This window comes from Macrobrachium rosenbergii, chromosome 44 (assembly GCF_040412425.1).
Source record: "Macrobrachium rosenbergii isolate ZJJX-2024 chromosome 44, ASM4041242v1, whole genome shotgun sequence".
Lineage (NCBI taxonomy): Eukaryota > Metazoa > Arthropoda > Malacostraca > Decapoda > Palaemonidae > Macrobrachium > Macrobrachium rosenbergii.
Genome location: NC_089784.1, coordinates 9,590,537 through 9,618,253, shown reverse-complemented (window position 1 = coordinate 9,618,253; position 27,717 = coordinate 9,590,537). Strand labels below are relative to the sequence as shown.

Here is a 27,717-nt window from a genome sequence, read left to right as displayed (position 1 = left end):
CTCCTAACGATTCATAGTGCAACTGGGAGGTTTTCCTCCTATTTCACCTTACAAACCTTTTAAATGTCAGTTTTCGTTTCGGCTTTGAAAGTTCTCAGAGGGCCTTGAGCCTAAATTCTATATTCTTATCTATTTCTAGCGGTTAAATTTGGTACAGCATATTTTCGTTATGCAGTGCTGTGAACATTATGATTATTAAAATACCCAGCTTTCCAGCTATTGTGATTAATGGAAGTTCACCACAACATAATTCTTATCAGCCTAGTATCCTCACTAGCCTACTAACAATAAGTAAAATAAGAATAGATTGATGAATAGGATTTTTTTCTTCTGTACAACGGGTCAGTGGTTATGGAGAGACGTCCAATTTCAGCACCAGTTTCATTTTCTTCTAAGTGTGTCTCTGGGCTTCCCTTGGTCTGCCTGTTTAGGGCCTTTTACTTGTGTGTTGGTTTATATTTTTCATGAACACCAGCTTTCCTGTTTCATAACCATTTTTAATTTCCGGTCTTTAGAATGTATTGCATAATATCAGGCTACATCTTTTGTTGGGCCGGATTATGAGTAGCCTACCTCAAGCTGCCTCTTCTGAACACGTTGGTTGCTTTCGTCATGCTCTCTGTGTTGTTTCGTTTTATTTTCCCACTGTAGCCTGTACTAAAATGTTTCCAGCCGCGCGCAGTTCTTTTTAAACGTATGAGAGTGCAGTGAAGCAAAAGCAACTTAGCAACATTTTATTAGCTGTTCACATTTAGTTTCATGTTAAATATTGAAAGTTTTTACGTCTTCAACTTTTCTGAAACCCGTTTTAAAGCAGTATGTTTTCACGGATTTATGTCAGACTCCCTGAGATAAGTTCATTGTCGATCTCTGGTTCAAAACGGAGCATCTTGATGGCTTTGGGACTTACTGGAGAAATTCCCCATAATGGTTATACTGGATTATTATTATTATTATTATTATTATTATTATTATTATTATTATTATTATTATTATTATTATTATTTTACACTTAACCTAAGCTATATTGCTAATGCTTATGTTTTTCTTATAACTTTGTACTTTTTGTGGAATTATTATTGTTAGTACCCATATTGTTTGGGTTCTTATCCTAATTTAGCATTATTTTTTCTTCTTTCTTTTGTAGACTCAAAACCATTATTTTCGGGTAAAGAAAGCAAACGTATCTTTTGAGGTACAGTGAAGAACTCCGATTTACTCTGTCAGTGGTTATCTATTTGAAAAATAATGATAAATTGGGATAAGAACCGAAACTATATGGGTAATAACAATAATAATTCCACAAAGAGTACAAAATTTAAAAATCGAATATTGACGCCTATTTAATGGTATCCCTGTACTTCAGTCACTATCAGGTTTTAACCGTTTAAAACTAAAGCCTTAGAGTTTGACGTGACAGTGATTCAACATTTGTGGTTAAGAGAAATGGATAAGGGACAAGACACCACAGAATGTCATCGGCATGTTTCCTGTTCTTTCGAGTCAAATGACTTCAGTTGCGGGTGGTATAAAATTGTGGACGCATTTATAGCTTATGTTTATGATTATAAATCTTCACTGTGATTCCTTATGGCGAGAATTCATAAGACCGTCGTGCGGGGTTTGAGTAGATGTTTAGAGCAGTTGAAGTGAGGAGTAAATTACGTCACCATAATGATAGGGAGTCATTTGATTTCCTTTCTTTCATTAGAGTTTAATGATATGTGATGTTTAGGACCTTTCTACTGATCTCGGGATGTCTTCACTTCAGGAAATCAGTGCGACGTCTTGTTTGGAGTTTTATATGAGCGTGTAAATTATTCAGAATGTGTTTTATTTGTAACGTAATGGTAACGCGTTCAGTTCATAAACTGAGTGGCAAGTGTTCGATCCCCAGTCATCGTGTTACACCAATTTAGGTGACCCTAACTTACTTTTGTGTGGGTCCCTTTTTTATGCCAAATTCATTTTTTCTTATTTGACATTCTAGAAGTTTTGAAGTTTGAAACTTCGATTAATAAACGGTGATTTAAGGCTGACATTAAAAATCTGAGAAGCAGTTGGTGAAATTTGTCATTATTAATTCCTTCAGTAAAACTAAATCAAGTCAGCCAGTAGTTAAATATGTACATTCAGAAGTCAAATAAGCAAGTAAGAAATGTAAAAGATATTCATTATCTCTGCTGACGAATCTTGGTCTGAAATCGTGATGTTTATGGGAACCGAATAATTTCAAAATTTTGATGGATTTAAATTTGCACCTTAAACCAGGAAGTGAAAAGAAAAGTATATTTCCTTGATGAGTATAATTATTTGCCTGGTACACGAACACTTGAAAATAAAGTTTACACATTTTTTCCCACGTTGAATATAGTGAGTGTGAACAGTAATTGTTGCAAATGTGATTTATAATCATCCTTAGAAACATTGTAATTTATGTTTCCAGTACTTTATCATCCATCTTCATTATCTTGGTATCAAGAACATTACAGTTACGATGATTGGGTACTATATTGAAAATAATTATAATTATTACAATAATTATAATAGGAAGAGACAACATAATATTACTCAGTTATAATAATGATAAACTTCCAGTGAAGTACAACTCTAATATATTATTATTATTATTATTATTATTATTATTATTATTATTATTATTATTATTATTATTATTATTATTATTATTATTCTGCACAATGCCCCATCAACTTGATAAGCAAGTCCCACAGCATGGATTTCGAATCAGTATATATTGATCCATTACGAAGAAAATATAGATAATCTTGACGGCAGTGGGAGTGATACTGACGATAATGATATAAACTTTTGACAAAGGGCAGCCAGTTCGTTGAACTGTGAACCTTTCTTGAACCTGACAGGAAGGAAAACTTGCAGTCGGAGCGTTATACCAGAAAACGCGCCTATGAAACACCTGCTCCCAAGAAGGCGGCAATTATAATAAAAAGATCACAGGAAATGACGTCTTTGATATCTGTCTGAGGTGTTTGTGCACTATTTTTCTCTGATTTTGCTCATGTAAATAGTGCACTGTTGGATGCTGATAGCTATTCCGCCGCAGTACAAGGACTATTTTACATACATATGTATATATATTTATATATATAATATATATTTATATTTATATAGTTATGTAGAGGCTGCGCGCGCGCTTGTGAAGAAAATTCTTTCAGAAATGGTGACGAATTTATGTTCCATGCTGAAGTATAGTCCTTATTTATTATGTAGGGCATTCAGAGAGATTATCTTATCCGTGTATAGTATATCATGCAAACGATTTAGGTTACTGGCTGTGTGTTCGTTTAAAAGTCATTCAGATTTAAGGGCAAAAGCAACTGTATATGTTTACTTTGATGAAGCGATCCAAGGAAGAAGCTTGTGTGCAAGTGCAAAATCTGTAACCCAAAGTATATAACTTCTCTTGGCTAAAACTCTAAACCGGAAGGGTAAATCTAAAATGAGTCGACCGCCATCAGCCTTTGACCCAGTCGAACGTCTGTTCTGTACGTAATAATTGAAAACTGAAAACTTGCAAATATTTTGATTTGAATTCGCAAATATTTTGATTTGTAAAGGTGTATCTCCAGTGTCAGAGATCTTCGTTCTCTTGCTATTCGGATTTTTGCTTCATTTTGAAGGAAGCTCTGTCAGTTTTGCATTTGAACGGAGCAGCGAATTTTCGAAAATATCCAGACTTGTATAAAACTAACAGCATGGGTCGGTTGTTGGAGTATGGGGCCATTACTTGGTAATGAATCTTCGATAAAACCCTTGAAATTGTTATTACTAATAATACATACTTCCATTAGTAATCATGCGTATAGTTAATACGAGCAATCGTAAAAAATGACTCTGGCACGAAAAATCAACAGCGTACTGTCGGAGAAAAGGCAGAACAGTTTCTTAAACTTTGTGTAAACAGTTTATGGATGTTTACAAAACTGTTAACATTGCCTGTCAAAATAACAGTGCCTACTGGTCATTGATCACCCATGAAAGGAGCCAAGCAGGATGATCTGTAGGGCAAAATTGTACCGTCAAAAGTGGTGGTAATATAAGAGAGGGAATTTATTGTCTATAGACTATAGTTATTACATGGAAAAAATTTATGGATTCACATTGCATTTTAAATGATAACTATAACAACTATTATCCAGCAGATTTAACTGAAGCCTTCAGCATTCTCTATTCTGTGGCTACAAATAATAATAATAATAATAATAATAATAATAATAAAGAGCATTAATGTTTACGACGAGGTTACCCTGTCTTTACCTTGGTGAATCCATGGTGAACCCATTCGAAAGTTATTCTCAGTACACGTATGTAATACATTTTGCTACTTATTCATACCCATGCTTAATATACAAGCATATTCTCTCTCTATTTTAATCGTCGTAAAAATTAATGCTCTTTATTATTATTATTATTATTATTTTTTTTTTTTTTATTATTATTATTATTATATAGTTTGAACGAAATGTAATCTATAAAATGCCAAGGTTTCATGATAGTTTGAATGGCAGTCGGTTTATTCAGTAAATGAACACTAATTTGTAGGTAGCGCCAACGATCGCCTTCCGCATGATTAGGATTAGGAAAAGGGCAACGTTATTGTCCCTAAATTTCTGAACTGCCTGATGGTCATAATTTATTCCTCTTGGCCTGAAATGTGCGTTGCAGTGTTTTAATAGATTTCATTCAGTTTAATCCGTTAGTACATAGTTCAGCGTCAGAGTTGAATTAGAAAGAATATGAGTCTGGGGGAAAAAATATGATTCTGCGGGAAAAAAATATGATTCTGGGGAAAAAAATATGATTCTGGGAAAAAAAATGATTCTGGGGAAAAAATATGATTCTGGGGGAAAAAATATGATTCTGAAAAAAAAAAAAATTCAATGTTATTTCAGGACGTTTATGAAGATAGGCAAGAGGTCGTGGATTGGAATTATTTTCCTATTTTTATGGGATTACTTATGAATGACAATAGGTACAACAAACTGCTGGCAAGATTTGGCAGGGTTAATGTTGATAAGAAAAGATTATTGGGAAGTGATTTATGAGCATGTAAGAAAAGCGGTAAAAAGATGCATATTTTCGTAATAACTCGAAAGTCAACAAATAGCGTTGATTATTAAAAGTTCCTCGCGTCTCTCATTCAGTTTTGAATTGATTCATTTGTTTATCAGTATTTTGAGAAATTCTCTGTTTATAGTTTCATAAACACTTGAAAAGGAACGTTTTATTTCGTTGAAGAAATTGACAAACATTCTTGTTTTAACCCGTAATATTTTTTCCATTATAATCCCATGTTTTTTAAGAATCCTTCATCTTATTCTAGCAAATGGTGACATATATGCAGGCTTGTTTGTATTGTCTAATAAATTAGTTTTTTCACATTTTATGATACCCTAGGTAACGATAACCATTATTGGCCCTTTCACATATCAGTTTTCATGTGCTACAGTCCCGTAGGGGGGGTAGCACCGTCAGTGCACCTCATGCGGTGCACTGCAGGGATTATTTAAGGTTCTTTACAGCGTCCCTTAGATCCCTAGGTGCAACCTCTTTCATTCCTTTTACTGTACCTCCGTTCATATTCTCTTTCTTCCATCTTAAACTGCGAGGTTTTCCTCCTGTTACACCTTTCAAACCTTTTAGCTGTAAGTTTCCGTTTCAGCGCCGAATGACCTCATAGGTCCCTCCGCCTGGCCTTTGGCCTAAATTCTATATTCTATTCTGTTCATGTGCCACATATGTTGATTAGAATTACACTTTCTTGTAAAAGACATTTGCTTCTGTAAGGTATATAGTATTCTTTGTTGGTTAACCTCTCTCTATCTTAGCTTGGACGTCATCCCATAAATAATGAATAGAAATAGAAATAAAGCGAAGGCTGAGAACGTCAGATGTATACCTTATTTTGTTCCGCATGCGAACTTCCGTTTAGTATCATTAATGAACAGGTCGTGAAGTGGAGGACGAGCTCCTGCAGTTTTGTAGTAGCATGGACACTGGGAGGACTTCACTGCGGGTCATTCACCCTTGTAAAAAAAACTGGCCGGTGAATTTCTTCGTCTTCGAGAACTGCAGAAGGATTTGTCCCTGTTGTAGTAAAATTTAGTGAAGCATTTTATATATATAATAGGCTATATATATATATCTTTGTATTTTTATGTATATATACATATATTTATATATATATATATATATATATATATATATATATATATATATATATATATATATATATATATATATATATATATATACTGGCTGTGATAAGGTGGCTTCTTGGAAATCTTACCTTGATGACTAGTAATTCTAAGAGAACATTTTATTATGCAGTCATTTGAGGTTACTTTACTTTTATTAAGTTTTTCCATTGTATTTTTAGTTATTTATATATATATATATATATATATATATATATATATATATATATATATATATATATATATATATATATCACTTCCTGTAAGATCACCTTAGATTCAAGTGTTACCACCTCAATGTAATGAGTCATGTTATTCCACGTACTTGAAATTCGCAGGAAGTTCCCACTGTCAAACTTTACCTTGTCGCTTCCGATTCATAAGTATTTTTTTGTTAGTGGTTGAAACTTATCAAGGAGCAGTGCTATATATTGTGGTATGTTAGAGGTCTGGTTGAACAAATAATTTATAACTAACTAGCTAAGCCCTTGGTGGAACAAGGCCAGCTCAGTCTAAAGTAACACCCTTACAGTCTAATTTGATTTTGAACTAGGCGCAATTATTATCGTGTTATCAAAGCTTGATTGAGAGAAGTTAGCATTAAACTGATAACTGATTGCATAACTATACATTCATTCGGTGTGCGGAATGCAGATTTAAAAACGTATATTATTTTTTTTTTTGCCTATATGTTTAGACTGGAGAGTTGATTCATATGGCGATCGTTAAGAGCATTTATAATGACATTGTCATCATCATCTTCATCATTATCATCACAATCTTCATTATCTCCAGAGTGCAGGTTCACGAAACTTAAACCTTCTCTCTTTCTCACTAGGTTGACTTTTTGGCAATTAATGTAATGAAGGCCAAGTGCCCAGAGTGTTTGAGGAGGAGGACTGATATTCACCAGCCATGCACAGACATCACTGAACACACAGTATGCAAGTTTATCCATCCGTTCCCAACATAAACATGTCAGACGTTAAAAGGTAGTTCAGTATTTAAAAAAAACCGACTGGCAGTCTTACGTGTGATAATAATAAACAATGAAGAAGTAAAACTTCCATTTTTAATCAGGCGCAGATTCCCTTACTTACTGTAGGTCCAGAGGGTGAAGGAAGAGTCTGGTGGAGGTTGTAAAAGTTAGGAAACACGGAGGAAGGGAGAGTGCCAACTCTTCTTAGTAGAGGGAGGAAATCACCGAACAGTCGTTGCAAATGAAACCCCAAAAAAAAAAAAAAAAAAATTAAACGTGGATTGTAAGCTCTGCTTCCTCTCAATACAGTGCTGTTGTTGACAGGACTCTTAACGGATGGTATAATTCTGCTTTACATGGCCTGGTGTCCTCTTATAGCACTGTAGCCATGTAGTAGATTCGGTGTTAGTTTATATAAAGATAAAGCTGTAAGGTAAAGTAATGTTTTATGAAAGGACATTGAGATAAATCAAGTCTTTATCCTTTTACCGTCGAAGTTCGGGATAACTGCAGATCGCCTTTCCATTTGTCTGTCAGCTTGTCAATATGTATGTCACTCGTACCTTGTCTTCCTAAGTCATCCGACATGTTTAAATGGATTTGCGTCAAACTTGGCACAAAAGCAGACCATCGTGCATAGATGTCCTTGGTGGGGATCGAGCGTCGACCTGTCTGTCTGGCTTTCTGTCAGTCTGTTTATAATCTTTGAGAAGAGGGAAATGTTTGAAGTAATTTCACTTGAGACTTCCTGTTTGACATGCATACTCCGCTAATAATCCTTTCAGATGACTGCAGTGCTAGTGATCCTTTGGCGTTGACCCAGACCTTCATATTTAAAACAGGTGTAAAGAAGTTAAGTATAGCTTAGTTTAACCAGACCACTGAGCTGATTAACAGCTCTCCTAGGGCTGGCCCGAAGGATTACACTTATTTTACGTGCCAAGAACCAATTGGTTACTTAGCAACGGGACCTACAGGCTCATTGTGGAATCCGAACCACATTATAGCGAGAAATGAATTTCTATCACCAGAAATAAATTCCTCTAATTCTTCATTAGCCGGCCGGAGACTCGAACTCGGGCCTAGCGAGTGCTAGCCCACAACTCTACCGACTCGTCCAACGAGGAACTGACTGTAGAGTGGGGGTGTTGGTATTTCGCAAACATCTTTTCGGGAGAAAATTGTTGGGTTATCTGTCTTTGCAAGAACCATTGTGGTGTCTTTGTCAACATGTCAGTAGAAATGCAGTCGGAATTTTTTGTTTTTGATGGCCGATAGCGAACATGTAATGCTGAAGCAGTACTCCCAGAATGCTTGTTGATAATGACAAATCCTAATCTAGATTTGTTTATTAGATTGAGTTCTGGTTTGTATTAAATAAATGCCACATTGAGGGCTGTTAAAGTATTTGTTGGGAACGCTAAGGCAGAACATTAAACGATTTCGTCTGAGGACTGTGGAGGACTGTGAGTGTGAAAAGCTGTTGTGATGGAAGTGCCGCGTCAAGTGGAGGAGAGGCCTGTCGTTAAAAAAAGGCCGAAGCGTGAGCAGGGGACGATAAATGCTCCCATTCCATATTTTACGGCAGAGCCATTTTCGCCGTAACGCAACTGTTTCAATTTCCGTTGACTTTGCTGTTGTTGTTGTTGTTTTTTTACTTCAGTTTTTTATGACCTCGCTCTTTTGTTTCCCTTTGGACTTTGTTTCCATATTTTTAGTTTTCTGTGAAAGAAAACTATTGCGCCGGCTTTGTGTCCGTCCGCACTTTTTTCTGTCCGCACTTTTTTTGTCCGCCCTCAGATCTTAGAAACTACTGAGACTAGAGAGCTACAAATTGGTGTGTTGATCATCCACCCTCCAATCATCAAACACGCCAAATTGCAGCCCTCTAGCCTCAGTGGATTGTATTTTATTTAAGGTTAAAGTTAGCCATAATCGTGCTTCTGGCAACAATATACAATAGGCCACCACCGGGCCGTGGTTAAAGTTTCATGGGCCGCGGCTCGTACAGCATCATACCGAGACCACTGAAAGAAAGCTCCATTTTCGGTGGCCTTGATTATAGGCTGTAGAGGCTGTACAGAAAACTCGATTGAGCCGAAGTAATTTCGGCGCATTTATTTACTTGTATGATTACGCATTTAGTTTCCTTCAGATAACGCATTGAAATATGACGATGCAAAGTTTTTCTTCATAATTATGGACTCGTATATTTGTGCGGCATAAGGTAACAAAGTCTGATTTGAACAAAACAAGAGTTGGTCCTGCCAGATATCATAAAACCAGGACGCAGCTGGCACCGGCGTGGATAAGCAACACATCCACAGAGAAAAATACCGGAGGTGATCAGCACAGAGAAATTGAGGGATTACTTTGGATTTCGTAGAAGAGCACAACGTGCTTTTTGTCAGACTTAACGTTTGCTGCCCATTGATAAGGTTTATCTCACCCAAGTTGAGTAATGTGGCCTCTTCGTGGATGAAGGGCATTTTTCGTTATATTTTCCATTTTTTCTTTCCAATACGTCCATTGTACGTAAGTTTGATATCAGTTAGTCCCGATTACGTTGTATGATACTTAGACGAAAAACAAATTCTATGTACTTTGCGTGTTCACATACAACAATAATCAGTATGGTTGTTTTAACCACCGGTATTTCTTATGTCCAAAGTCCAAATCCTGTTCTTTTCTTCCTTTGCACTTCTGGTATGAATCCAGGGTCAAGTTGCTGAACATCAATCAAAGGTGTAAGGATGTCAGGGATGAAAATGAGCATACTTTTCTCGAATTACAGAGTCCGTTGCTCTTTATCCTTTTCCAAATTGAACCTAAACTGGCAAAGTTAGCAACTGAGTTTGTGATTCTGGAAATATTGGAAGAAAACATATTTACAGTGAGAATCGTGGGAACAAGTTACATGAAATACAAAATTTGCAGAATTCTTTCCTCTGGCCTTCGTCAAATCACCTTGCTGCATGCAAAGGAATCGAAGTGAGTTGTATATTGTACACTGGTCATTTATCTTTGCACCAAATACGGTCAAGTTTCTTTTGAGAGAAGAGTAAGTGCATTACGATGTTAGGCTCGTCTTCCTCTTCCCAATCAGTATGACCTTCACGTGAGTGTATCCACTTACACATTTGTAGAATAACAATTTACATGATCATTACGTCCTACGCTTTACTTGTCTATGTTTAGTTTTCTCTAACATCATGCAACGAGTAAATGTATAATGCACCCACACCTACCCACCCCCACGCACACAGGAATACATATTGTAACTACATATATATATATATATATATATATATATATATATATATATATATATATATATATATATATATAATGTATATATATAATGTATATATAAATGTGTGTATTTTATTGTTGCTTGTGTGTCTGCAACAATATTGATAATCTGAAAAAAAATCACGATTTTCATGTTTATTGGGAAATTCATAGTGGCTTTATGCGGTATTTCAGAAATAGATGATTTATTTTTAAAATTCATGCTTGCCGATAATTGCCATTCTAAGTACAGATTCCCTTCTAACTACAACGGAAAGAGTAAAAACACTCAGTTCGCATTATCTAAGCGATATTACAAGACAGTTGTGTCAATTCTTACATCTCTTGTCAAATCACTTTCACGAAAGTCCTGTTCCTCGTTTGGAAACAAATTGAGGTTTTCTTCGCTTCTGGAGCACCGACAAATCTCTACGTATTGACAGTTTCTTATAGAAATCCTTTCGGATGTGATTGCTGCAACAATTGCCATAAGTTGTCTGGTTTGTTTTACGAGAGAGAGAGAGAGAGAGAGAGAGAGAGAGAGAGAGAGAGAGAGAGAGAGAGAGAGAGAGAGAGTCGAATGTCAGCATCTGCACTTTGACTTTGGTGAGGTACTTCTTTGCTCTGGGGGTTTCGACAAAAAGTGGCTGTTCAGGAAAGGTTGCAGTAGACCTTAATGCTATCCCTTAGGGCGGTCGTCGAGCCTGAGTGTAACCGTGTGTTATCTTATAGTTTTTTATTTGTGGTTTGACTTGAACTTGGGTCTTGAAAGTTTGTTTGAAAGTAGGAAGCTTAAGGAATGTTAGTATATTTTAAGTTAAGGGAGTGAACTCGTTACTAAAATGTTATGTAAAGAAAAATGTCGTGCACTAAACACTGATCAGATTTTATTTTATTAATTTTTTTTTTTTTTTTTTTTTGCAAATGTAACCCTCCGGCAATCTTATTGGAAGTTATCGCAAGCGAGCGTTCATCTCAGTTCCTATGTTCAGAGTGGTATTAGAATGAATGAGATATCTCAGTGTTTCATGCTGCTCTTCATACTACTTCTCTCTCTCTCTCTCTCTCTCTCTCTCTCTCTCTCTCTCTCTCTCTCTCTCTCTCTCTCTCTCTCTCACTACGCACAGACACACACACACATACATACTCACTGCTTTGGCTGCATTACTTCATTCGTTCAGAATATTGAGCATATGATTTTCTGTGGCCATTTTTCTTTTGGACTCACTTTCTCAGTCACTGTATTATATGCACATTAAATGCCTGAATTTATATGTCTTTAAAGCGGACACGTTTAATAAGTTCGTTGCTCGCTTTGAATTGCTTAGAATCCGTGTGATAATATTAAATATAAAATATCTAGATTAAAAAAATAATAATCGGTTTATTTATGGTGACCATTTAGTGTATATTAGCTCCTTAGATTATTCATATGTGGGTATTGATGAGAACACGTATAGTAGGCCAGTTTCATGTTTGCTGGAAGTAATTTAACATTCGGAAACACATTAATTTAGTTAAAGTTATTAACACGCCCTATAGCACGTAATGTATACACATATATATATATATATATACATACATATACATATGTAAATATGCACACGTAGGCGCGCACATGTGCGTATATATATAAATATATACATACATACATACATACATACATACATACATACATACATACATACAGATATTCGGGAATACCAGCAAAGGAGGATTATAACTGATAACGGTTCGGTACCTGGGAGATTCGAACCCCCGGCAGTACGGACCAACGGCTTCCAGTTATGGTAACCATTCGGCTGTCAAGAGAGCACTGAAAGCCGTCGATCCGTATTGTCGGGCTTCGAATCTTCCAGGTACGGAATCGTCTATCAATTATAATTCTCCTTCGGCGGTATTCTTGAAGTAGAGCGAATCAGATAGTAAACGACATTCGTAGCTTCATTTTTGTGATTTTTGTGAATATTAAAAGTCATGGTGTATGTGATAAAATTCACGCACCCATATATATATATATATATATATATATATATATATATATATATATATATATATATATATATATATATATATATTATATATTACATAAAATTGTTATTACCCATTGATAGTTTTTAAAGTTTTTTAAATGTTATTTTACTTCCAGCAAAGATGAAACTAGGCCTAATACTTTACACATAAGCTTCCTCGGAAGAGGTCTGATGGAGGGCGGAACTGTTTTCCCTTTCGTTGTCTTAGTGAAATATATATATATATATATATATATATATATATATATATATATATATATATATATATATATATATATATATATATATATAAACAGTATAAATTCTACAAAATCGTAGTATTTTTTTCATCCACCTGTTTTTGAACAACCATTCTTAAGAAATGAAAAGGTAGTAATTTTGATTCAGAATTTCAAACCACGTCGGAAAATGAAAATTGCATCCATTTCGTCATCTGAGATCGTGTTGACATTTCCAACGCTGAGGATAGAAGGGAAATAGTGCCCCCCCCTCCCCCGCCCCCGCCTGGCACTGAGCTTTCAGCTTGTACCAGAGGTGTGGCTTGAGACTCCCCAATAGTTTATTTGTGTTCTGAGCTGGGTGAATGCAGTTTGTCTTTTGTTGTGTCACTTTGTTTGTGTTTATCTTGGCTGTCGCGCCAAATTCTGTCAGGGGTAGTTCATCAGTGATTTATGTCTGGGTTTGATTTCCATTTTCGGTAGGTGGACTGTTTAGATGTAAATAATATAATTTGATGGTGCACTGGTAATCATATTAGCAATCTGAGCAAGTACTCCTCTCCTTTTTTTTTATACTTTTGTTGATTATACATGAGGGGGACTTACTGAATTTTGTAATATAAATTAAGTTGATTTTTATAGCTTTTAGATATTTCTGAAATTGCATGTTATGCACCAGTGGCAAGTTGTAATTGATTTTACAGTGCAAACCTCTATTTGTTGATGCATGCATGTCTAATAGGGTTTACTTACAAGACTATATTAATCCTAAGTTTCATGCTAAACAGAAGGTGCATAATTTTCAACACTCTGGTAGTCTTAAATGACACTGCAGTGTTTGTGAAGGGTCTGTGTCCTCAAATCTTTAACATTGTGAAGTATCTAAACACACATTACACAAACATGTCCTTATAGAATAGATGTTGTTAATTTTTAAAATTATATTAATGCTATAGTCAGAAAATTTACACTAGTTACATTGTCGTTTCAGCTGTATGACGAATTGTGCATTTTATGTTAACGTCGTGGAAGGTATTATAATAGTCATCCACTTTTTATTCGGCCTTCAGCCATAAAAGCAGACATTGTAACGGAAGGGCAATTCCTAGCAATTGTATGCCATAGTTCAAGGCAGTCCACTGTAGCCATATTTTTATGACTTACAGTTCTCTGCAAGCAAGAAGCCGACAGAGGTGTTTTGACCATATATGGGGTTGAGGGTGGAAATGGGACATTTTGTCGTGGAAGTTTTGGCGCACGTGTTTTGGAGTAGACACTTTTTTTGGCGCAGATTCAACGTGCTTGTTTGTGTGTGTGTGTGTGTGTGTGTCGGTCTCTTTGTTGGACGAGAGAAGTTTCCTGTAATTGTCATTTCCTCTACAATACTTCAAACTACTTTCGTTACTTTGGCATGTTTATAATTTATTTTTTCTTCGTGGTTACTGCTTGTGATTGTTATGAGAATTCATAACGTATCGGAAAATGCCTCCTGAATTATAAAGAAAAAAATGAAGAAAAAAATTCGTATGAAATGGAACATATTTACGCATTTGATGCGACAGCTCATTGTTTTGATGATGTCAAAATGAAAAATTGTGTAAAGGAAAAATCCAAAAGAGAAACACCTGGTGAAGTGTTGAGCGAGCGAAATTAACCCAATTCCTCAGTTGTATTACACAAAGTTGCTGGAATTAATTAGAGTAAAACCTCGAGATTGGGAGGCAGCCGGCTTTCTTTTGAAGAGATACTCGAAATCTTTATCAAAGGACGTTAAGCCAAAAATATAAAATAAATATTTACGGGAAAGCGGCCCACGTGCGGATTAGTATCAAATTTGGGGATCTGTACAAGGGATTAACGGAGGACCAAAAGGACAGTACTCATATTGCGATCAGTCCTTGCCATCTCTCTCTCTCTCTCTCTCTCTCTCTCTCTCTCTCTCTCTCACACACACACACACACACACACACACACACACACACACACACACACACACACACACCCGAATGGAAAAGAATTTTGAAGTTAACCACTGAAATAACAGCAAATCTCAGCTCCTAACACTGAAATTAAATAAAAAAGCACATTTATATTCACGTAATGCAGCTTTCTTTTGTAATATTTAAAATAATAGTTTCACTTTGTAGTGAAAATGCACTTTTACAATTTGTTATTATTATATTATCTTTCATACACACACACACACATATATGTAAATTTTTTACATATCATACATATATCCATATACAATACATATATGTATTTTTTATATATATATATATATATATATATATATATATATATATATATATATATATATTGCTTGTATGTTTCTTTGCAGTTATTTTATATGTGAATTTGGTTGCAGTGTTTTCAAAGAACACCATGTCTTCTCCCAAACCCTATAGCTCAATAGATTATACCGTAACCACAAGACCGGATGTCATTTGTATAAAGCAAATATGTCTCAGGGCCAAACGAAAGCTGGAAAACAGTTCTTGCGTAGAGAAATATTGTTTTTTATTGAACTTTTTTTAATTAATGGCAATGTTAGGGACATTGTTCTCAGGCTATCCAGAAAATTCTTTAATAAGCTGTTTGTTACTAAGTAACTTACTTCACAGTTGCCATTTTACCACAAGCTAATACACACACACACACACACACACACACACACATATATATATATACACATATATATATATATATATATATATATATATATGTATGTATGTATGTATGTATGTATGTATGTATGCCTATAAATATATTGTAAATATATGTATAATATATAATATATATATGTATCTATGTATTTATGTGTGTGTATGTGTATGTATGTCTGTGTGTCTACAATTTGGAAGCATGCTGATCGAATAAATGACATTTTCTTCTTCTACAAGAGTGTGGGCGCGATATGAAAAGTATTTAGGAAAAATTTAACGGTTGTGTGTTACAAATTCCCAGATCTTTTCTTTGGGGTCGGTTAGAGGACTGCAGAAATGTCTTCACGTCATATTACCACAAAATGACCACAAGAAGGTGTGATATGTGATGTCAAACACTGATAAGACCACTGTTATCACCTGGCTCTTGAATCACGAGAGGTTATTGCTGGTGATAAAATTACTTCTTTTTATCATCATTTGTTATTATACATGCTTTGTCTCGCAATGCTCAAAGAAGCGTTTCCTGAATGATGAGTATAGCACGAAAAAATGCAATGATTCCGTGAATGTAAATTTGCTTTTCATTTCTAAATTGACAGTTATTATGAGTAGAAAAGTTCCTCATTGGACGGGTTGGTATCGTTCTCAGCTAGCACTCTGCTGGGCCCGCGTTCGATTCTCCGACCGGTCAATGAAGAATTAGAGAAATTTATTTCTGGTGATAGAAATTTATTTCTGGTGATAGAAATTAATTTCTCGTTATAGAAATTCATTTCTCGTTATAATGTGGTTCGGATTCCACAATAAGCTGTAGGTCCCGTTGCTAGGTAACCAGTTGGTTCTTAGCCACGTAAAATAAATGTAATTCTTCGGGCCAGCCCTAGGAGAGCTGTTAATCAGCTCAGTGGTCTGGTTAAACTAAAGTATACTTATGAGTAGAAATTTGGGGTTCATTCCTCAATAACGGCCTTGTAACACCCACCAAGCCACCACGTTCCACATTTGCTTTTTGAAGACTGGTACTCAAAGGTTCCTCATTTTGGTTGCCATCACTTTCGCTGAACCGTCTTGCCGTCTTCACTTACTCCTAGATGCATGTAACCTTCACTTTTATAAGAGGTGGCCCGTCGTCGCCTCGCCTTCCGCCTTTTAATTTTTTTGGCGTCAGCCTTCGAAAATAATTACAAGTTTTTCTAGTGATTGTTGTCTGAAGAATTATAATCCGAAATTTAAAAGCATCCTTATGCTTGGGTACGTTTTTGTATATTGCAGAATACAAAACTAATGGCTGTGCATTATAATACTCCAAAATCTAATGCCTACGTACATTAATAATAATAATAATAATATTAATAAAATATAATAATAATAATAATAATGGTAATTAATATTATTATTGTTATTACTACTACTAGCTGACATACCCGGCGTTGCACGATAAAAACTCAAAGCGTGGAACACACCCAGACTGTAGGGTACACCCAAAGCATAGAACACACCCAAAACGTAGAACACACCCGGTGGTTTATAATTATATCCCAACCTTCTATTAGACAAGAAAAGGAATCAAATCTATCTGTAGTGTAACATCAAAGAATTTTTATTTATAGGTTTTTAAAAATATAAATACAGTATACACATTATAAAGTAAAATCTTTCACATACATTACCAAACATTTTTGACATTTCATATTTCACCCCTTCTCACCCCCAATTCCTGTCGGGGCTGAAATTTAACTTGAGGGCATTGGGGGTGTCACTATTCATCTCAGCAACCTCGAAAACTATGGATTAGACACTAATAGCTGTCATTTTTGACATTTTATTTTTCACCCCTTCTCATCCTCCCTTCCTATCAGAGCTGAACTTGGACTTGAATGGCATCGGGAGTGTCACTATTCATCTCAGCAACCTCAAAAACTATGGATTAAACACTGTCTGTCATTTTCGGTTATTTATACATGTAACCCCCTTCCCACCCCCACCCCCTTTGGTGCCAGTGGTGTCTTATCCCCACAGTATTCTTTTCTAGATAGCAAGTCATATGTATACCGAAATGAGGCAAGATAAACCTGTAAAGCTTATTTAGTTACTAAGTCTACGGGCAGAACCAGCCCCGTTTCAGGGAAGCCCTTCCCACCCCCCACTCTTTGGTGCCCTTTGGTGCTAGTGGTGTCTTACCCCCACAGTATTCTTTTCCAGATAGTAAGTCATATGTATACCAAGTTTGGTTGAGATTGCTCAGTGCCTGTCAGAGTTATGTTGGAACATACATACACAACACACATCCATTTTTATATATACTGTATCGATTATTATTATTATTATTATTATTATTATTATTATTATTATTATTATTATTATTATTATTATTATTGAATACATCGACTGGCATAATTACTGCGTTAACTTCATCTGGTAAAACGGCCGTCGTTGATAGAACTCTGAAATTCCTCTTACCAGAACTCGCGTTTGCCAAGTAAGGCTTAATTTCACAAAATACACTTCTGGTCCTGTATTTCAATCTTATATGTTGAATCTTTCATCTATAGGGATCTCCCTTGTTAGTTTTGTTTTGCATCCGACATATGCTGTGTGTTAGCTTAAGCAACTAAATAACCTGGTACCAAACACCAAATTAAAAATTGAACTGGAAAAAGGATAACAGTAGTCCTTTCCTTTGTGTTTTCGAGCGCTTTGGCGGGACTGGAGTTGAATATATGACGGCCACTTTCATTCTTGGCATGTTTTATAACTGTGCTTGTTCTCAAACGTCAACTAAACATGTAAGTGCAAAACCGCTTGTATAGAATGTACTGAATTTTTTTTATTGCTTAGCTTTGTATGTAGTGCTTAGATACTGTGATTGATTATGTCTAATACTTTTGTGTTCTGTTGCCTCTTCCACTAGATTTGTAAGGTTAGGGTTTGGTTTAAGTTTCGCGAAGTATTTTAATGTGTTCATAATAAAGTGAAGTATCATCATAGACCGAGTAATAAAATATTTCAGGATGTTCAATAATAATAGTCATCTCTCCATTTCCACCTTTTTATTCCCACGAAGCTTTCAGGTTTTTACTCTTAATCATCACCAGTTGCAAATTTATATATATATATATATATATATATATATATATATATATATATATATATATATATATATATATATATATATATATAATTTTCTTGAAAAACATTCTTGAGTATGTGCATGTGAAATTTTCATTGCCCACCATGACATTAATGATTTAATTGAACGCTTACTCACCAGAAAGCATTTGGATGGTTTGGTTCCTTCAGAGCAGCCTGTCGGGGAAAAGCTTTCAAGTTTGTCTGTTATCCTCCAGTTCATGTTCGTGATTTTGCCTATCTGGGAAAAGGGCAAAGCATTTCATGTCTGTTTCCAATCGATAATTGCTCTGTCTGCTTCCTTATCTTACTTGCGTATCCTCTTGTTGCAAATTTTCGTTTTTCCTGGAGACTTTAGGGCATAAAAAGGAGTTACCACTATTGTATATTTCCTTTATTTTTTCCCCTTTTTGAAGATATCACAAATACACCTGAGTCAAGTGAAAAAAATGAAGAGCGGATAGCAAAAGACGAACTGTGTTGGGCCATGATTTTTTTTAATTATAAAAAGAATAGACTGAAACACTTATCACATATTTCTTTAATGCTGTTAAAAAGAACCGTTTTGTGTCGGACACATTTAAATCCTATTATTTGAGAAACTTTAATCTTAGTTTTCGTCAACAGGGGCAAAGTTGAAGGAGTTATAACATCGTATGACCCCTGACCTTATGAGCTCGAGACTCTCGTGATCACCATATGAAAGATGTTTTCGCAATCTGATGTTATCATATGAAGGATGTTGTTATAATATCGCTTTTCGTTGATGTTACTTCACTGAAGATCCGGGCGCGTTTGCGCACACATGCACGAGTATTTAAGAATAGGAACTTGGTGTAGATAAATTTTATGAAATTTGACAAGAAATAAAACGGTGTATGATGAAACGGCAACTTTGTGATGTAGGAAAAGAAACTCCTTACGTAACGAAACAAAACGTTATATTGAGAAATGAAGCTGCAAGATAAAAAAATTTTAAGAACAAAAAAGAAACTATATACGAATACAAAAGACAATACACGATGATAGTAAGAATAGGAATCGCTTACGATGAGCAAAGTACTTTGTGCCAGAGGGAAAAACAGTGTGAGAGAGGAAATGTTACTTTATGTTGCAAGAAAAGAAAGCTTTGTAGGAATGAATGGACTCTATAAAAGAGTGTATCATGACAGTAGGAAACTTATTGTAAGAACGAAGGAACTATTACGTTCTGGAAAGTAACTTTATGCGGTATGAAAAGAAACTTTGCACCATAAGCAAAGTGTAATTTTGTACGTTATCAACGGACTGTCGTGCAGGGATAAAGAGATCTGTTGAGTCCGCTGCTAAAGCATTTCGCCCACTATTGGTTTTCTAGGGAAGTCCGTGCAACGCTTGCGTTTTCGTAGGCTGATTTGTAGAGGAGAGCAAGTAAAGCTGGATGGGTGACGATTTTTCTGGAGAGTTGTTTATTTTTATTATTATTATTATTATTATTATTATTATTATTATTATTATTATTATTATTATTATTATTATTATTGGAGAAACAAATTCGCAGACTGTGCCGCTATAGTTTATTTTTAAAATATATTTTTGCAGTTTTATTAATGTGGATTTGTTTCTCCGTTTTAAGACTCGTACGTTTATGGTTATTATTATTATTATTATTATTATTATTATTATTATTATTATTATTATTATTATTATTATTATTTATTTATTTATTTATTTTTTTTTTATATGTCACAGTCATCCTATTGGACTGGGTGGTTTTTATAGCGTGGGGTTCCGGGTTGTACCCTGCCTCCTTAGGAGTCCATCACTTTTCTCACTATGTGCGCTGTTTCTAATAGCACGCTCCTCTGCATGAGTCCAGGAGCTACTTCGCCTTCTAGTTTTCCCAGGTTCCTTTTCAGGGATCTTGGGATCGTGCCTAGTGGTCCTATGATTATGAGTACAATTTCCACTGGCATATCCCATATCCTTCTTATTTCTATTTTCAGGTCTTGATGCTTCTCAATTTTTTCTCTTTCCTTGGCATCTACTCTGGTGCCCCATGGTATTTGTCAATCAGCGTCAAGTCTAGTCTATTGGCTCGTATCGCCCTATCTGTTCTGATCCAGAGGATCTTTACCTGATCGTTTTCTATCACTCCCTCGGGTTGATGTTCATACCACTTGTTACTGCAAGCTAGCTGGTGTTTCTTGCACAGGCTCCAGTGGAGGGCTTTTGCTACTGAATCATGCCTCTTTTTTGTACTGGTTCTGTGCAAGCGCCAGACATTCGCTTGCTATATGGTTTATGGTCTCGTCTTTCATATTGCACTTCCTGCATATGGGTGAGATGCTATTTCCATCTATTGTTCTTTGGACATATCTGGTGCTTAGAGCCTGATCTTGTGCCGCTGTTAGCATTCCTTTATTATTATTATTATTATTATTATTATTATTATTATTATTATTATTATTATTATTATTATTATTATTATTATTACGTGAGGAGCATCAAGGGTGACACAGTATGTGGAGATTTATAATTAGATCTTGTGGGAAATTATTTGGTTTTTAAAAGAGTAGATCATCATTGTCAATCGCTGATTTTAATTGTTACGGGTATCGTTCCGAAAGTTCGGGTTGCTGGAAGCTGTTTTCTATTATTCATGAATTTAACCTAGGCCAAAGAGTGTTAGAGTGTTATTTGCACGTCGTTTGATTTGTTATGCGCAGTTGTAATTAATCGAGAGAGTACATTGATGGGATTCACATTCAACCATATCAGTAATTCTCTCTCTCTCTCTCTCTTCTCTCTCTCTCTCTCTCTCTCTCTCTCTCTCTCTCTCTCTGCTTAAGCCTAAAGAGATAGGAGTGATTGAATGATGTAGGCAAATTAAGATCATAGTTAAAAGAGAGAGAGAGAGAGAGAGAGAGAGAGAGAGAGAGAGAGAGAGGGCCTCAGAAACATCGCTCAGTCGGACTGGAAACGTTCGGTGACTCCGATGTGGTTAACCAAAGGTCAGAACTGGAGACCACACGAGACTCCGTATGAAAGAGTCCCGGGAAAATGCGGTTGGTGCCCCTTGCTATGATTGTAATAATTTTCGGTAATTCTTGGCATAAGAAGTGAAAAATATGAAAACTGGTTGGTATTGAAAAAACCATATCCTGAATGGTTCATATCATGAATATTTAAAGTTATGTAAACACTGCAGATGCCATCATCTCCTTTCCCGTCAATTGTTGTTATTTCAAATCTTCAAAAGAGTTTAAATAAATCAGGAAAATTGGTGACGTTTCCAAAATAATATTTTGAAAGTCTTATCCCTGTCATAGTCAAAATTCAGATCACGCAGTTAATCATTTTTTCACAAATGTTCTCAGGATTTTAAAGGCAAAATAAAAAAGGAAATGACAGAATTTCATTTTATGTATAACTTTGAATAAAAGCATTCACATCCGTTTGTAGACATAAGTTGAAGTGAAAATCGAGGCACGCCAGTCCCTTTCACTCAGTCTTTCATGGCGTCTGGTGAAATTTGCCGAAAATTGATTGGTAATATAAACAGACAATAGGAATTATTGTTTTAAATCACTGGAGTAGAGAAGCGCTCCATGGTTGAAATTACTTTACTTTTAATGGGTACGTCATTAGCGAATTTGATCGTTAGAATTACTGAAATATCAGTTGCCCCTCCCTTTTTTTTTTTACTGAATCCAGCTGTAACCTACGATTATATAATATAGATAAGCCGGAGACATAGTTACTATTATCCTTAGCAAATCTGATCGTAAAGACGTGTTTCAGTTTCTCTGAAGGGCAATAGATTTCAGAGGAGGCGAGACTTAAAAAAAAAATTGGAGCGATAAATTGTTTCTAGACTTAAAAAAAAAAAAAACTGGAGCGATAAATTGTTTCTAAGAAAGAAAACAATTCGGCTTAAGGAAACGAAAGACGGGAACGAATTTCGGAGCAGGGAATGGAGAAAATTCCAGGTCAGCAGATGGTATAGAATTCCATAGCACTGGGGTAAAGAGAAAGAGACCATCATCAGACCGAGCATTGAGGAGGATTGCTGATCCCAAACGTGTGTTTTGGAGACCGGGAGGATGTTATTTGGCCTCCATCTCGTCAGCAGAACGAATGTGTTTCTGGCTGCTGAATTCTCTCAGCATTTTAGTTTTCACTGATTTTTGTAAGCGTCCTTCTGTTTCAAGGTGGATGCGAATTCTCTGAAGTTCACGCCTTTCCCCCGTTGTGTTCTCCTTTTTTCATTAAAGCTGTCAGCTGTGTAAAGACATTTGCTTATGTAATATGTATTTTATTTTTAGGCCGTGTTGATGTTACCAGTATGGTAAAACAAATGTCTCCGTTTAATTTTGCTTGTTTATATGCACCCTCCCCTTTTTGCTGGCTCACGTCGTGTACTTTAAACCGCCCCCAAGCGCAATGCAAATGCAATAACTCTCCCTCTCTCTCTCTCTCTCTCTCTCTCTCTCTCTCTCTCTCTCTCTCTCTCTCTCTCTCTCTCTCTCCGTGCGATTTTGTTTAAAACCAAACTGGTTTTCTGTAAACATTCATGTCTTTTGTAGCCTTACATAAAAGGAATAGTAAATATTTGTGCTGGCCTTATCTAATGAGTGGTTTTCTCTTACGCTGTGGACTCCTGCCAGTAAGATTGTAAATTTTATGTATTTTTAAAGTATTTGTGAAAAAGGTAGCGCTAAATTTCTGGTTTTCTTGGAACGAGATTTCTGTAAGTATGATTAATTTATATTCAAATGAGATGATGCTTTGATATCCATTTAAGCTCCGTGTTTCGCGCGGAAATTACTTTTAATCAAAATAAATTATCTTGGCTTGGTACAAGTAACTTTGGAGCTCCTGATTTCTTAAAAATTATATCCAAGGGGATTCTAATGCTGGTCCGTCCCTTCAGAGTCTATGCTTGCAAATTTTCATTCGTAGTTTGCAGATTAGTCTTACGGGTTCAGCTGATACCGAATTATTCAGATGCAGGTATAATCGTTCCTTTGAAGCAGATTGTAGCAGTGATTCATAGAATATTTTAAAAGGCCACTAACGACAGAGTCTGCTTTTATCACATGCCCGTATGTTAAAGACAGGAATTGACAAAGAAAAGTTTGAGAACTAGTGTTTGCTTGGAGAGGAATGGACTTCTGTTTCAGAAACTCTTAGTTGGGACGTAAGGTGAGTCATGGTCGGGGTATGGTCAAAACAATATTATCCTCGCGCCAGACATTGTGGTTTATGCAATTTAATTTTGCAGCCAGTAGCTTCATTATCATGGCTGTATGTAGGGCTTTCATGAGTCTCATGTTCTCATTTTGGCATGTTCATTAAGGCATTATTTTAGACCAGAGAGCCGTTGCAAAGGCTTTTTAATTACGAATGTCATGTATGGTTGACATTTCTGTGAATAACCTTTTGTAATTCATGGGTGTTCAGTCGAATACCCATCGTCCTCGAGTATTGTCTCTCAGCTATGTAAGTTTAATTCCTTATATTTTCGTTCGTTTTATTAGGAATCCCATCCGTATGTATACCCATTATACTCTTTTTTTTCAGTATTTCCATCATTCTTGCCATTTTGAAGGTGAACGCCGTCTTCACTTAGCAGTCTTCGAGATCTCATGAAGAATACAGCATTTACTGTATTTCCCGATCTGAAACGAACCATTTTCAGGGACTGAAAGAAAGTGTATTTTTCCCCAAATTGTCTTTCCAATTTTGAGGCAGTTTTTCTGGTTTTGATGTATTTCTCATGCGATGAGAGCCTTATAAGAGACCACGGAGAAACCGTTCCTGTTGAATTAATTGATGTTGCATTTCTACCTTTGAGGAATGGGATTATATTCCATGGGCCATATGTCTTTAAATTCTTTACATAAGTATCGTGGCTGGTTTAAGTTTATTTCATTTAATTTTCTTTTGTCATTTCGTGGCTGTTTTTATAGCTATCCTCCATTGAAAACCACTTCAACTTCATTAATAGTCTCCTCTCCGATCTAATTCCATTTGTACTCCTATATACAGAGATGCCTTTAAGAGGTTAATTTGCAACCACTTGAGTTCATCTGTTGGCACTGTTTGTTTTTAAGGCTAACCAGGATTTGAGTACATCGGATAAAATCGCGCCACTCCTCCATTTCTTACACAAAATTATATGTATATATATATATATATATATATATATATATATAATTATATATATATATAATTTTATATATATATATATATATATATATATATATATATATATATATATATATATATATATATATATATATATTATATATTCGTTGTATACTATGTGTCTAATGGCGAAGTAAGGGGAGGGTAGTTTCTATATAAAGGTTAGAATTATGGCAGCCTGTAGGGAATTTTTATTATGGTTTTAGTTAGATGAGATAATTCAGGACCCTTGTGGTCACTTCTGATATTTTGGGCGTGTTTTTTATTTGCGCCTTTGTTAACCGAGCATAAAAGTGAGGGGTACCGTATTAGTCATTGTTGATAGAGTGGTTGTTAATAGCTGGCTTGCTACTCGGCTCTTTTTCAAAAGGTTCAGTCCAAGTCTGTTATGTTTACTCGACAGCACAGAAGGGCAGCCTATATAAAATTCGCTTAACACTGTACACACGAACACGCAACTGACATAGTTCAGAGGTAGCATTCTGAACTAACAGTTGTATGGTTCACTTTAGGTCTTCTGCCACCCGTCGACCGTGGGTACGAGCTGCAGCTGGGGTATTGTACAATATACAGTATCACTTTGCTTCTTTTACATGTGTTTCCGCTTTTGTATTGATGATCGTTAGTCTGTAACGTTTAGGTACATACTGCCATTGTATTGCAACATAAGTATTTTTGTCTTGAAAACGTGTCAGTATTTTTAAAATAATGAGTAGGCTTTAAGATTTATATACCGGTGTCCCGTCTTTATGTAAATCTTTTCACCTTCTTTGTACTACTGTTCATGAAACGAATTTGTTTTAAACAATGCAGTACTTGCGAAGATCAAAGCAATGATAGATGTAGTCCATGAGTTCTCTGTCTTATAAAAGGTTGCGTGCTATTACAGATTATTGTTGGAGTCTTGGAAGTCCATTTGAATAACCAAAGAGGTAATGTGATGGTGTCTTTCACTGGATAAAATGTCATCCTTGCGTGTTCTGCTAAAATGTCTTAAAAAGTTTTTTTTTTTTTTTTTTGTACGTGTTGGGAGTTCATGAACAGTTCCTTCTGCTTAATGTGATAATCATCATCATCTTCTTTTAACGTGCTTTTTTCCCCATTTTTCTATGGGGTAAGCAAGATGCCTTCTTTGAAGGACTTTGAATTGGCTTTGGGGTAGACCGTAGTCTCGATCGGCTGCCCTGCCTGACATCGCTTAGACCCCGGTAGCGTATACATGTATTGTACCAGTCACCAGTTCCCTTTTTCCCAGCAGCGAGGAGACGTTGTGTGATAATAATTCGTGTTATTTTTGTGAGCTGAGTGGTTTTCATAATCCTTTTCTTGGTCCTTTATATAACGCTGATATGTAACTCTGTAAGAAATAAAGAGTAATAAAAAAGATGCAAAGCTCTCTCGGTACCGTGAAGAATTATTTTAAGAAAAGTGTTCTTTTTTTTTGTAAGTATTCCCTGTCGACTGACCAATCTATTATCTTAATGACTTATATAACAAAAAACTTACTAGTAAATTGTTCTGGTATTATCTGCATCGAACTTTTGTTTGACGCCTTGTATAGCACCTGGTTTTAAGAAAAGTCAGTGAATCATTGGGTTTTTGGTTAAAGTAAAAATTCAAAGCAGTATTTTTCTGTCGATAAGATTGTCATACCAATTATCTATACTGTGTTGCTTCATTTAGATTCTGTCAGTCTGTTATATATAATCTCAAAGAATTTAAACCTATCCATTAGTTTACTAAATTCTACAAGAACGTTTGCATGTTAGAGTGTTCAAGAAATAATTATTGATGCAAATCTTGATATATAATTTAGGTTTTTTGTCTTTTACTTATTTAATTAATCATATAGAGGGGTCTTGTTGCTCCGAATTTGTGGTGACCTAAATTGCTTATTCATGTAACTCAGTTTTTCACTTCTCCAAATGTTTATTCATAACATCATTATATTAAAACCTGTATTGATTGGTAAATTAAGTGACTGTTACCATTCAAGTTACTGTTACCGTTCTTGAAATTACGTAACGCTTTTGGTGAGTTATAATTAAGTTACTGTTACCATTCAAGTTACTGTTACCGTTCTTGAAATTACGTAACACTTTTGATGAGTCATAATTTTACTACATGTTTTTTTTTATTCCAGGACGCTAACCACACGTGTTATTGGACATTGTAACATTTCCAAGGTTGGGGAAACCATGAACCCTTAATATTTGTAATACTGATAAAGCCAACGACACAGAAAGGAATGTATGTCACTGATGAATGCGCGTCGGCAGTGCAACCATGACCATCGCTACAGTTGAGAAAATGCCAATGAACGCATCAGCACTGACGGCTTATCAAAACCACTAGCTGACGAGAGCCATGAACCTCAGCATGAGCACCTCGCCAACCCATCAAGACGACCCCTACGCCTACAGCACCGAGCACATCTGCTGGGTCCTGAGGAACACCACCCACCTCAACGAAACCGAAAATACTTCCACGTACTGCTACTATGGGCTAGGCGTGATCATCCCCATCGCGACGATACTGGTGACGGCGATGGTCTTGGCCATCGTCGGGAACTTCATGGTGATAGTCACGATAGCCCGGCACCGAGGAATGCGGACGAGGACTAACCTCCTCTTGGCTAACTTGGCCGTGGCGGACATTCTCGTGGCCGTGTTGGACATGCCCATCTCCCTCATCACCGTCATCAAAGGGGACTGGATCTTCAGCCATAATTTCTGCGACTTCAACGGCTTCGCAGTCGGCTTGGGATTCATGCTGTCCATACACACCCTCATGTGGATCAGGTAAGCGCTTTGGGTCTACCCTCCCGTCACATGTTTCTCTGCTTGTCTTACTCTCAAAATCGTGCGCATGAGAATATTTCTTTTTTATTTATGTGTGTGTGTGTGTGTGTGCAGTGGATTGCGTAGTCTTTACAGGTACCTTTGGAAGCAAAAGTGTTTTCCAATCTAT

General features: G+C 35.9%; 1 protein-coding gene across 4 annotated transcripts in view; it reads left to right on the top strand.

Moving 5' to 3' along the window:
* The window catches only part of LOC136829321 (uncharacterized), a 95,787-nt gene that overhangs the window by 11,791 nt on the left and 56,279 nt on the right, over window positions 1-27,717 (top strand). For all 4 annotated transcript variants that reach the window (XM_067087693.1, XM_067087692.1, XM_067087694.1 and 1 more), the window contains exon 2: window positions 26,891-27,548. In XM_067087693.1, coding sequence (XP_066943794.1) covers window positions 27,115-27,548 — 434 coding nt within the window. In that variant the 5' untranslated portion in view covers window positions 26,891-27,114. The remainder of the gene's footprint in view (window positions 1-26,890; window positions 27,549-27,717) is intronic.